Source organism: Zootoca vivipara, chromosome 7 (genome assembly GCF_965207765.1).
Source record: "Zootoca vivipara chromosome 7, rZooViv2.hap1.1, whole genome shotgun sequence".
In the NCBI taxonomy this organism is placed as follows: domain Eukaryota; kingdom Metazoa; phylum Chordata; class Lepidosauria; order Squamata; family Lacertidae; genus Zootoca; species Zootoca vivipara.
In genome coordinates, this window is record NC_142590.1 from 75,326,858 (window position 1) to 75,340,554 (window position 13,697).

At 44.6% G+C, this 13,697-nt stretch overlaps 1 protein-coding gene across 3 annotated transcripts in view; it reads left to right on the forward strand.

Annotated features, from left to right (window-relative positions):
- Positions 1–5,728, forward strand: part of EYA2 (EYA transcriptional coactivator and phosphatase 2) — a 129,934-nt gene extending 124,206 nt beyond the window's left edge. For all 3 annotated transcript variants that reach the window (XM_088674609.1, XM_035122412.3, XM_035122411.3), the window contains exons 13-16: positions 57–171; positions 712–833; positions 1,818–1,918; positions 4,882–5,728. In XM_088674609.1, coding sequence (XP_088530735.1) covers positions 57–171; positions 712–833; positions 1,818–1,918; positions 4,882–4,962 — 419 coding nt within the window. In that variant the 3' untranslated portion in view covers positions 4,963–5,728. The remainder of the gene's footprint in view (positions 1–56; positions 172–711; positions 834–1,817; positions 1,919–4,881) is intronic.
- The last annotated feature ends 7,969 nt before the right edge of the window (positions 5,729–13,697 follow it).

Here is a 13,697-nt window from a genome sequence, read left to right on the forward strand (position 1 = left end):
CTATTCCGCGCCTTCCCATTGGAACCAGCTACAAACGCTGCTTTCTCTATCCACAGGTTTAATAGGAGCTCCTAAGAGGGAAACCTGGCTGCAGTTAAGAGCAGAACTGGAAGCGCTGACTGATCTCTGGCTAACACATGCTTTGAAAGCTCTGGATTTGATACATTCCCGGTAAGAACGGCTTAAGGAGTCGTCTCTAGGCTGCAAAAAGTTTTACTTTCCTCTTGTGTTCTCCAAACAAACCGAGGCACATTTATTTATAGGACACCTTTGGCCAAATTTGTGGGGGGCCACATCTGGACATGTGATGGGGAACTAGATCTAAAACCAGAACAATCCTGGCTCCCAGATATAATAGTTTTGTGCAGAAAGCAGGAAAGCAATAAAGGGAGCCAGCTGCCCAAGGGGGGCGCAGTGTAAATGCTATTGGAGTTTTACACCATTTATATCCCCAGTGTGTGATTACTTGTGACGTACTCCTCTTTCAGGCTAGTTTTGAGTTATAATAAATTATGGAGGGAGAAAAACGTTTTAAGAGTCTAGCCACTGCTGACTGTGTTAATCACCGATTTCAAGGGACTCGTTGCTGGCAAACCTTATATCCTGCTTCCAGTTTAGCCTAATAGAGCAGAAAAGCAAAGATCTCTTGGGGGGGGTGGAAAGGGAGGGTCCCCATTGACTTTAATTCTGTTGCTGCTTTCTGTCTTGCAGGCCCAACTGTGTAAATGTTTTGGTGACTACAACCCAGCTCATACCAGCCCTTGCAAAAGTCCTGCTTTATGGACTAGGCACTGTCTTCCCAATTGAAAATATTTATAGTGCAACAAAGACAGGTAAGAACAATTGGTTGCATCCAGGGGTGACCTGTTGATTTAATGGGCCTAAGTTGCTCATGTCCACTAATTTCAGTGGGTCTGCTGTATGAGTAGTGTTGGATATAAACCCCATGAGTGGAATTCAGTATGGTGCCGGGAGTGGGGGTCTGGTTGCCTGGGCAGTCCATGACCTCCATACACACTGTCCAGGCTTGTGCCCTGGGGAGGTCACTTCAGTGCTGCTAACACAGTGGCTTGACTTTAGCCCCGGAGGTTCTCAAAGGCAGGGGCTGGGCAGGCAGGACTTGTTTCTGCACACAATCCTCTCTCTCCTCCATCCAGACCAGCTGCTTCTTCTTCTTTGGCAATCACTCGTAGCCGAGTAAGATTGTCTTCCATAAACACGGTCTTAACAATGAGTTCGTAAGTGACTGTGGAGGCCAATTCTGGATCCACATGTCCTTCCACAGTGGAGACATTGGTTTCCGGATGGGAGTTGATCATGGTGTGAATTTGCTAAGCGTGCCTTCCTCTTAGCACGTTTCTCCCTTGCGTCCTGAGTTTGAGTGTCTTTAAAGCCCATGACACCTTTGGTAAAGGCTATTCTCCAACTGGAGCGCTCGCAGGCCAGTGGTTCCCAGTTACCAGTGTTTATCCTACATTTTTTAAAGATTTGCCTTGAGACAGTCTTTAAACCTCTTTTGTTGACCACCAGCATTACGCTTTCCATTTTTAAGTTCGGAATAGAGTAGTTGCTTTGGAAGACAATCATCAGGCATCCGCACAACATGACCAGCACAAAGTGTGCCAGCTGAGCAAAAGCCCTTGGGTGTGGCCCAGGGAGAGTTTCAAAGGCCAGAGAGACAGGCCAGGGGAGCCTGAAGTTCCCCACCCCTGGGCTAGATCAATGCACCCCTAAACCCTCTCTCAGTTCCCTAAATGACTCTCAGTTCCTTTATCACCTTTGCCCAGAAAAATTAATGATCCGTTTTTGTTATGCAGGGAAAGAGAGCTGTTTTGAAAGGATAATGCAGAGGTTTGGACGGAAAGCTGTGTACATCGTAATAGGAGATGGTGTTGAAGAGGAACAGGGAGCGAAAAAGGTATGGTTTTCAGGTTCGCAACTCTACTTTTAAAAGAATAGCTCAGAAAGCATTCTCACCTTTTACCTGACTCGTGGATAGAAATTAGCCTGAAAGTCCATAAAGCACTGTGAGCAATTTCCTACTGTAAATCCTCTCTCCTTCCCCCCAGCTGTTGAGGAATTTCCAGCCGTTTCCTACTTGCTACAGAAACTGCTCTTGATCAACAACTGTTTGTTAGGTACATAAATAAGGAGTAAGAGCGAGTCAGTGAGTGCGTCCAGATCTGCTGTTCCTCATTTCTACTGTGTGTGGGGTGGAACACACAAAGTTGCTTTGCTAGTGCTTCCATTGATCTATGGCAGGGGGTCTCCAGGATTTCAGACAGGGTTTTTTCGCAGCCCAACTTGGAGATGCTGAGGATTGAACTTGGCACCTTCTGCCTCATCTCTTTCTCCCAGCGCTGTTTTCCAAATGAAAACCCATACATCCACACACTGCAGAAAGCTACACTTTGCCTCATTAGGCTGTACGCCTCTCTTTCCCCCTGTGTGCATGCACTTCTTCTGTTGGGCTGCTTTAGATTTCTGTAAGCTGAGCAGCTGCCCAGCAAATGTGTCGGTTCTCCAGGAGTTAAAGTGAGCGCCAGAAATGCGTTAGGAAGAAAGTCATAATAATAGTGCAAAGCTTCAGACAGGGCTCCTGCGAACTTCAAAGGTAATAGGGTCAGTGCACAGGAGTGCATCAAAGGCCACCGGCTCCCTGACAGTGGGGTTAAGCAATACCTTTTACAAACTGTGCCGCAAGAAGAGGGGGCCCCTTTGCTGGTGTCTCCTGCTTTACGCCTCTTCCCCCTTAATGGGCACACATTCTTTGCTGGGAGCTGTCAGGGCCTCTGATTGATGATAATCATTAGCAAGGGTGACTACACACCTGAGCTCTATAAACCCATGGGGAGGGCAATCCTGATGATATCTCTCGGCCTGAGTGGGTCATTTCTCTTCACCTGTCTGGGCGAGTGATGAATGGATGGGAGCTGAGCAGCAGGCGTGGCTGCGCTGCCAACATCTCTTCTCTTCAGAGAAAGAAAAACAGATCATTTAAATGGAAGCAGAGCCATGTGGGGAAAGCAGAGGAGGAATGAATGAGGTGGGAGTGGCCTTTTCTTCTTGGAGGGCAGGCGGCTGACTTCGGATTTGTTTTTACATTACTTTCATCACACACACGTATTCCGCCAGTCCTCCCAAGTGTGATCACCATATGTCGAATCATCATTCCGTTTTATCCTCCCAGCATCCCTATAAGGTAGGTTAGGCTAGGGAAGAATAATTTGTCCATCCAGAAAGCTGAGCAAGGATTTCAGCACACCTCCCCCCAGTCCCAAACCCAAGTTTCGAATGGTCCATGAAACCACCCGATTTCTCAGTTGTTACACCTTTACAGGGTGTCTAGAATATGGGAAGAAAATGGTGATAGATCAATTATAACTACGGTATGTGTATGAGGTTGGGTTTAGATCTGGCAGTCCTGGTTTCCAATCTCAGCCCAGCCACTGTACTCTTCAGATAATTCCTAGATATTTCTAAGGCAGTGATTATCCATCTCTGGGGAAATGGGAGAAATAGCATTTTACTTGAAATGGGTGGTTGATAATAATTACTCAGCAGCAGACTGAGTTGCATTTTAACAGTCGGAGGGAGTAAATCTCTGCATAATGGGGATACGAATAGCACTCACACCTTTTACATATATATTTCATATAGTCCACTCAGATTTAAAACTAAAACCCACAATAACACCACAATGAGATTTTTGCCTTGAAGTCTGAAATACCAAAATGAAAGTTGGTATGCACATTCAATACATTATTCTACATCAAAGGACTCCAGCTTGGCTCCTGCACTGTTTTTTTTAAGGTGGGGTGAAAAGATGTCAAATGCACTGTAGACAGATCTGAACAAAAGCCATGTGTTAGGACCTGAAAGACCAGGGCGCAAATCTCCACTCAGCCATAAACCTCACTCGGTGACCTTGACTAATCACAATCTCTTAGCCTAACCTACCTCACAGGGTTGTTGTGAGAGTAAAATGGAGAGGGGGAGAACCAAGGGCCTTCTGGCAGTTTCTTCCCTGCAAGAAGTGAAGTTACAGGGAACTAGGCACAGGGCCTTCTTGGCAGTGACGTCCTCCCTGTGGAACACCCTCCCATCAGATACCAAGGAGATAAAGAACTACACAACTTTTAGAAGACATCTGAAGGCAGCCCTGTGTTGGGATGTTTGATGTTTTCTTATGTGTTTATATGTGTTGGAAGCCGCCCAGAGTGGCTAGGGAAACCTAGCCAGATGAGTGTGGTATAAATCATGGGCATAGTAAAACAATCGAAAAACGTAACTGACCAATCACATTGTTTCTGTCTCCCTCCAAATTCCTGCCCCTTCTAACAAATTATTGCCCTCCCTAATAATAATAATAATAATAATAATAATAATGGTGCCTTGAGCTCATTGGATGAAAGGTGGAATATAAATGTTATAAATGAGACGTAAACTATAGAGCAGGCTTTCTCAAACTCGGCCCTCCAGATATTTTTGGCCTACAACTCCCATGATCCCTAGCTAGCAGGACCAGTGGTCAGGGATGATGGGAATTGTAGTCTCAAAACATCTGGAGGGCCGAGTTTGGGGAAGCCTGCTATAGAGCAAGACAGTTGTATATCAGGGATGAGGAAAATGTGGCCCCTTAGATGTTGTGGACTACAACTCCCATCATCCTTAGCTATCAGCCCTGCTGGCTGGGGCTGATGAGTAACGGTTGTCTCTCTTTTGATCACTGCCCCACCCGCATACAATGATTATCCATGTCTTTTTTAGATTCTATATAAATGAAACTGGTCGGATTTCTCAATTACAGTACCACTGTTTGGGTGATAATTCTGGGAACGTCTTATGACCCTTTTCCTGTTTTAAAACATCTCCTCCTAGCACAACATGCCTTTCTGGAGGATCTCCTGCCACGCCGACCTTGAGGCTCTGCGACACGCACTGGAGCTGGAATACTTGTAGCAGACCCAGAAGTCTCCATGGTGGGCTTCGCCATCACTCCCGAAGACACAGATCTATTTTCCTGGCATTTTCTCTGGGGGCGGAGCTCTTTTGTATGAAAGTCTTTTACAGAGAATCTGCACCAGGAGCACAGCGTAACCAAGTTCCTTCCCCCCCCTTTTTTTTTTTTTGACGAGAAGAAACCTTTAAATGACCTTAATAACTGGATGCTTAAAACTGAAGTGGGACATTTGCCATGTAAATTACTTCCAGGCATGCAGGAAGATCAGTCCTGGTTTAATTCATTAGGGTGTTTTTTTCCCCCTTCTTCTTTCTTGCTTTTAATAAATGGGAATAGGGTGGGAAGACGTGACATGGAATTTCTAGGCATATTTGCTGGACAGTTTTATCAATTCAGAGGAGTTTCTGAGGTGGGGAGGGGAAAGATTGAAAAAGATGATTTTTTTGGTATTTTTTTAATTTATGAACTAATCCTATTACTCTGATATTAAGCTCAGTACCTGTGTTTGTATCTGCTGAGTTGGCTGGACTCGGCCCGTTCTAATTTAATATCTCTCTTCTCCAAGGTTAACTGTGGGGAACAATCATTATCATGTCCATTTGAAATGAGCACATGTGGGACTCGGTGTAAAAACTATAGCTAGTTTTTGGAAACTGTGGCATGTGGGCTGCACCCATGTCTCTGTAGGCTGCCATCTTGTTTTCACGTGGTCAGGAGAAAGAGTTACCTTGTGATGAGTGAATGGCAATAAAACTATGTTTACAATTTTAGGGCTAACGTGATTGCTTACTGGCGTAGATTGAGCTCGTTGCCTCGCTTCCTGCTTATCTGGATCTTGCAAAGCAGGGGTGTTGATCCTGTGGCACTCCAACTCCCATCAGCCCCAGCCAGCACGGCCCATGGCAAGGGGTGATGGGAGTTGTAGTACAGCAACATCCAGAGGGCTACAGGTTCTCCATCCCTGCCGCAAAGGTTTGCTTCATAGTCCCCTGTTGACGGCTGCTTAAACGCCAACACAAAGCCTGGAGGAATTAAGGCCCATATGCAGAGATGGCTCCTGTGCATTCATGGATTTTGCGGAAGTGATTAAATTCGAGAGACCTCTTGCATTTTCGCCACTCGTGCCATGTCATGGGGTAGCAGGGGTGGGAGTGTCTGGTGGCATTGCTGTGACTTACCAAGTGGGAAAGGGGGGGAGGTTGGCACAGTGTGCAGTTACATATCAGACACTCTCCTTGTGTTTTTGCACCTTGCCACCCCAACCCCCAACCCACTTCCTCCCAGTGAGCTACAGAGATGCTGGTGAGCGGGAGGTCAGGTGAGCACTACTGCCTTATCCTGCAAACCGCTACCACCTAGGGGAAAGAAAAGGGCAAAGACTGTGTATCGGGCCGGCGCTGACTTGATGTTTATTGGGGTTTTGCAACGAGGAGAATGGTTTTTATGGTAACGAGGCTTTGCAAAAGTTAGGCCTAAAAATTATTCCTCGAGGGAGCCCTGAAATATCGGGAAGAGGTAGGTTCCCATGCGCCTCTGTGGATGTCCTAGCCTTTGGAGTCTAGAGGGAGAAGACAAGAATGGGACAAAGCATGCTTTTCTGGCTCTAGTGTTGGCTGCTGAATTATTCTTAAAAACAGACATACATTTGGCTGCAAGGCCAGGACAGGAAACCAAAAGGAAGGAAAAGGAAGACAACTTTGAGGCTTCCAAGAGAGGAACAAATTGAATTAAAGACAGGAAGTCTCGAGGGATGCAGGGCCAGCTGAAAGCCAGAGCCTTGATAGACAGCAAAACTGAATCTTTTAGCACTCCTCAATCAAGAAAGCATTGCTTTTGCCTGGAATCTTGAGGTTGCTGCATTAGTCTGCCACATTCTCTCTAATAGCACATCCTGTTGTGTGGGAATTACGAGAATACTTCATGGTACTCTGCTGAAGGGACGTTGGGCGAGCTATGCATATTGAGGGAGATTTGGCAGTTTCTGTCAGATTCACCCTGGTTAGCGTTGTCTGATCATTTATTTTAGCATCTATCCAGTGTTGTCCTGCTGCGGGCCATCCTGGGATAATTCCCTGTGGCGATCTGAACAGATTAATTCCTGTGCACAAACTGAACAACCACCCAGATGCACTAGAGACCCAAGACTTTGCTAGAGCCAGGGCCATAATGCACACCCGGGTGCAAAGCCACACTACACGGCCAAAGAGACATGGGAAGCGGCCAAATATGTGGCTGGGGAGGGGGCAGTGTACTAAGCATGGGGCTGTTTTATTTATGGACAAAGAAGCTTCCCTCAGCCTTGCTACCTTTCTGTGGTGTAAACATCTGTGCTAGTCATGGGCAACTCTTTCTGCTGAGATTCATAGCCCTTTGGTGCTAATGGGTTGACTGCATCTCAGAGTTGGCTGAGGCTGGAGTCAAAAGGATCTTGGTTGAAAGCGGATGGAGCCAGAGGTGGACAGGGTCATCCTTTCCCCTTTTTCTCTTTCTGCTTCTCTCCCTCCCTCTCCATCTTTCTTGCCCCACTTCCTCCTACCCCCGTTCCCCTAGGGTAACAGGGCGCTCACATCTGATCTATAGTGCTTTGCTATTTAACATATACTCCCCACTCAACCCTACTTGTAGCCCAGCAATGAGGGAAAGGCCACCTGTAAGAAGAAGGCCACTCTTAGAAGAACCTAGAACAAGCTCTCTGTCCTGAATCGTCCAACATTCAATTTTGTTGAATGCCCACTAATTTTAGTATTAATGAGACACGGGGAAAAAAAACCTTTCTCTATCCACTTTCTCCATGCCTAGAATGAGCTACTGCAGTGGATAGCTAAAACCTATTGCACCCCATCTTTACACCCGAGTGCGATACAAATTCTAAAAAGGGCGAGGTCCACAGTAACAGTGCAATTTGGGCTAAGAGTTGCACAGCATCCTTCACAAGCGTTAAGATACCTATTGGATTTGGCTGTTGAGCTACACTTATCAACAGAGCTCCTATGGTACAAAGAGACCCGTTTCCCCCTTCAGATGGACCAAGCAGTGGCTCCAACAATGCTCAGGTAGCATGTCAGGACGGACACTGGAAAATAATCTGTGGTGAACATGGTCAGCTTCCAGCAACAAACTAGACTAGCCAGTCAGGTCAGGAGCTCTTTTTGCAGCAGTGGTTTGTTATCCCCTTCAGAGAACAACCACGGAGTTTGGACAAGCAGAACCATGGATAGTTTATTTTTTGTTACCAGGTAAAAAAAGCAATAGTCCAAACATCTCAACACCCTCAATTATGGCTCTAATGAAGCCATGGGAGCACTCACATTGTGTGCATGGATTCAATTATTTTAGCCCACACCCCTCCCAAGTCCTAGGTGGGGGAATATATGGAGATCACTGTTGGCACTGCTATTGTGGGATTTTTGCTAGTCAGTCCCTGCTCTGTTTACATAGGATTTGCACTCTTCCTGGATCTTAGCCAGGCCAGTCTTGGCTCCTGGAATGGAAATCAAAATATTATTTTGTGTGGGAGATCATCATCAGGATCCCCTCAGAGAGCTGAATGGAAGTCTCTCTGGTGGCAGGTGTACAGGAGAGCTGAAACAAATATGCTGTTTGATTCACATTTGAAGCCATTTAGGCTGGACCAATTATATCCCATTATTTAGATTTTAGATTACTTTGGCTTAACTGTGTGGGAGTTTGCAGTCATTGTTTTCATTTTAGGAAGGGGTAACAATGAGTTTGTTTACACAGCCTGTATCTGTTGTGAAATCCACTCTTGGAAAGTTTGCAGCAAAGATCCACTTTTGTTTGCATCAGTATGCAGCAGCTGTTGTCATCACAAATCCTTTGTCACAAAGAAAGAAAATACCTTTCCAAGGAGCTTCAAAGCGCCCTGTCATCTCAGACTCCAAATACTATTCCAGGATCAACGTATTTCCGAATCCACGAACCTGCATGGGAGAAATCCTAAGAAGCTAGTTTAGGGCCGTGTGTGTGTGTTTTTTATCATAAAAGCTATAATTCGTTACATGATTTTTTTGTGGGGGGGGTTAGAAAGATTGTAAATGTTTATTTGTTGCAGGATTGTTGCTGCATCCACATCACCCATTTGCCAAAGGAAAAAAAGGAAAGCTATAATTATAATTATAAAAAAAGATTTTTTAAAAATTGAGAAAATGTGGCTTGACGTACTGAGAGAGGGGCTGCTTTCAAGGGAAAGATCTGCTAAGCTGTTTCACTTTTTGGTCTAATGAAGCATTCTGTATCACTGCTGCTAGTCCTTTCCCTACTTACTATAGGACTCTTCCACGTGTATTCCCCTCTGCGATTGTGCTTCAGGGCAAAAACAACATGTACCTAGTATCACAGCTAATACATACTGAAGTATTGGGTACCTGGTTGTGTTCTAATCCTCATTAAACATTTCTAAACCAAGTTATTACATCAGGAGCGGTGGTACTCACTTAAGTTTTACTTGGAGTAAACCTACTAAAATCAACGGACCTAACTTAAGTCATGTTTGTTAATTTCAGTAGGTCTACTCTTGAGCATAAATACCACCCAAGAGATGTACTTAAACCTCCTGTTTAAATGGGGGTAGGGCATGAAAATGCTGAACTTTGGCTGAATTGCACTACTGCTGATTTTCAAGAGGGAAAAGCAGTTCCACTTACCTCTTGGAGGGCAGGATACAATCAGCAGCCCCACTCCCAGCTATAACATTTTTGCTATAATATCCCTCCACCCCATTCAGAGGCCCATTTCAGATACTTACTTGAATATAAATAAAATGGCATTACAAAAGCACAATTCCAGCTTTCTTTCTTTTTTAAAAAAGTACTGTTTTGAATATAAAAGGTTGTAAGGATTTTGAAATGTAATGAATTATAAATGATGCTAACAATAAGATCATAAAACAAAGAGAAAGCAATAGGCAAACAACCTATGGTTGTTAATCTGACTATTAAGATGCCAAGTTCTTTTAATGCGTGGAAGGGAAGAGGCGGGAAGCTGTCTTCTACCAAATCAGACCAGTGGCCCAGGATCTAGCTCAGTATTGTGCACGATCATTAGCAGTGGCTCCCCAGGACTTCAGGCAGGGATCATTCCCAGACCTGCCTGCAGATGCCAGAGATTGAACCTGGAACTCCTGCATGCAATGCAGATGCACTGTTGCCAAGCTATGGTTTAGCCGTCCACTCAAAGTCATTTCCTGGGATGTGTCTGCTGTCGGATGCTGACAGCTTCTATGAGCCACAGGTGAGAGTTCATGGTGGGGACCAAAGGTGGATGGGCTACCCCAGAAAGAGCACGGCATGTCTCCCACCCCTCCCTTAACATCCCATATTACCGGTATCCCTCTGCAACGTATTTGATTCTGTGCCGCCAAGCACATCCCCACTGCCATTGTCCGTTATTTGCTGCCACTAGCAGGTGTGGGAACACGCAACTTAATGCCGTGCACTGCACTGAAGGTCATGCTGCAGAGGGGGGAAAGGGGAGCTCAACCCGAGGTTGCCATTCTCAGCAGCAGCCCTGCGCTCCCAGTGGCTCTCCCCCATTGTAAGGCTCTTCTGCATGGCCAAAGCAAGCAAGCAAGACGGTAAAGCCTCGCTGCAAGATTTTTTACCCACCAGCGGTTTTATTCTATCTACTGTACTCACAAGAGGGAGATTAGCCTGGCCTTACAAGAAGTATCATCTGTGCCACTTCTAAACAAGAAAAAACCCAAGGGACTATGCATAATATATGCCGGCCCTGGATGAGAAAATGTACAGCATACAAATGACCAAAACAACAACTGGTAACGTTCAATTGTCAGTAAGAAGCCCTGTTGGATCAGGTTGAAGATCTATCTAGACCAGCAACCTGTTCCCATGGTAGCCAACTAGATGCTTTTGGGAAGCCTGCAATCAGGCCCTGCGTGCAACCGCATTCTCCCTAGTTGTGTTTCCCAGCAACAGGTATTCAGAGGCATTCTGCCTCCAACAGTGCAGGCTGAACACTGCCATCATGACAAAGAGTCATGGATATAGCTTGATATCCTCTCTGAATTTCTATGATCTCCTTTAAGGCCGTCCAAACTGGCAGCCAAAACCATCTGCAGCAGTGAATCCCAGAGTTTAATTGTGTGGTGCTTGTAGAGGCATTTCCTTTGGCCTGTTCCGAATCTTCCAACATGGGATAACCGCATGAGGCTTCAGTATTAGATGACGAGAAAAACCCCTCTCTGGACACTTTCTCAACACCAGGCATAATTTCATACACCTCTATTTAGTGAGTGGGCTTCCAAAAGGGCTTTTTTAAATAGTAATAAAAATAAAAATGACATAGGCATTAGGAAGGCAAGGGGAAGACTTTATAACAAGCAGCATCCCCAAGCTCAGAAACTGTTCAAATCACTGCCATTTGGGCTGGGAGCTGAAACTCACACAATCCCATTGATAAATATTGTGGTCAGAGGATAGCCCTATTGTGTGATTTCACTGAGAAAAGACATATAGGTTTCTTCTTATACTGTATCACAATCTTACAAATAAACCCGTATCCCATAGACACTCTTTTTCTACTATCAGCCATTTTATTTTGTATGTGTAGTTTCTAGACCCAGGCACACGATGGCAGCAAACCCCCAGTAACAGCTTACCATGGGACAAAGAAAAAATAATTTTCCTGCTTGCAAGATAGAAACAATAGAAAATTTTACTAAAACGGATTGATAATGCCCTGGTGCCAGGGGAATGGTTATTCCAACTGTCGCCATACTATTTTCTCTCTCTCTATGGAAAGCACGAATGTAGTTACATGTGAGTTGTTCAGCATAATTTAAGCAAAAATGGAAAAAGCAAGCCTAGTTAAGCACACAAACTGTAGGGAAGGAATAATAATAATAAAAATACAGGAGTAATAAAAAAATACAGGGTGCTTTTGCAAGCTGATGCAGAAAGAAAATGGGCCTTTGGGCTTGCTGGTGCGCTAAAGTGTTGTTTGGAAAAGGGGTATCTGTCACTCCCTCACAATGCCCCCCCCCCGTAACAGACAAGCAAGCAATCACTAAACTCCGTTACCAGTAATCTGACAAATCTATAAAGGAAAGGCCAGCTTGCAGTCCTTACTAATAATGAACAATTCTGTCTTAGGCACTTCTATGTAGAAGCCTCACTGAGTGCCAAGCGACTTCCTCCACGGTAAACATGTCTAGAGTGACCAAGAGGTTACCAAAGAAACAGGCATGTACTTGGGACTGCCCGGCCACATCCAGTTCCTAACTTCAGTCTTGCTCTTACAAGCTACTTTTCCGAAACTTGCTTTAGCAGTTTTTGTTGTTTTTTTAAAGAGAGCAAGTGGCAGTAACTTATAAGGGCTGCCTTCTTTTGTTCTGAAGCAGTGAACAGCTCCCATTAAGTCCACTCATTTCAGTGGGTCTACTTTTGAGTATGACGTAAGTGGGATGCAACCCTGTGGTCCTAATGGTGGGCTCTGCTTCCTACCCACCACCAAAGCAGCTGTTTTGGGTGACGAGTTTAATGAGACCATAGATCTCACATCTCTTATCATGTCTAGTTTTTTACCCACAAGCTGCCTGCTTCTTGGCGTTAAATGTCAGATAAAGTGACACAGTAGTGGCCTGCTTGTGATCAGGATCATCATGATTATTTGAGAGAAGTGTCAATACGTTATTAGTCAGAACAGAGTGTGCTTTAAATAGACTGGCAAGCAGCAATGGTTTTTTAAAGAGCTTTTGTCTCTTGAAAGTCACCCAGTCCAAACTGTGCATAATATGTGTAAACTTGCCAGTTTTCCGGCATGAGTGATATTCTACATTTTGAAAGGACACTGGACTTTGGCGAACACCTCTCCCCAAAGAATAGAGGTTCAATCTCAAGTGGTTGTTCTTGTCTGTCTTGGGGCATCGCAGTACAATGGCCTACAGAATGGAAGGTTTCAGTGTCGTAAGATAGGTTTTATTGTTGGCAGGACTTGAGAAAGAGTGAAATACAGACAGTAGATTTTTTTATTTTGTTAAAGGAAAAAACAAGAGAACGAAGAAAAAGAGAAGCCAAACTAGTAAAGGTGGTATTAGTAAGTAGCAAAAATTCTTCAGCCTCTCTGCCCCAGGGTGCTGCTCTGGGCCTTATTTGTTTGAGGTTAGGTTGGCTGGGACTCAGTCCTCCTCAGTGGCACCTCAATTTTGGAACCTGAGATAATTTGATGTCCCGTGTTTTCCCCAAAATAAGACACCGTCTTATATTTATTTTTCCTCAAAAAACAAACAAACACGGTGGCTTATTTTCAGGGGATGTCTTTTTTTTTTTTTAATTACGTGTCCAGCCTAGCCTCTTCCTTGGCGCCCTCCAGAACTGTGCCTATCACTATGTCTTATTTTCGGGGTATGGCTTATATTGCACAAATGCTTAGAATTCCTGCTACGGCTTATTTTATGGAGAAACAGGGTACTTAGCCTTACTTAAGCATCAGACAGACAAAACTTATAGCTGTTCAGGGAAGCAAGCACCTGACAATTTCTAAAATAAAAAAGTAAAATACCTCTTAACTCTTTTGTGTCTGTTCCATGTCCATGAGGCACATGAAAACATCTACATATTTGCTAAAGTTGAATAGGAAGGCTGCAGTACTCTCAGAACAGTTTCCATTGCTAGGCAGAACAAGTGAAGAGAATAATATAAAATTGTAAGTAAGCATGCCAAATAGTGGTGTAGTTAAGTATCGACTACCATAGAAA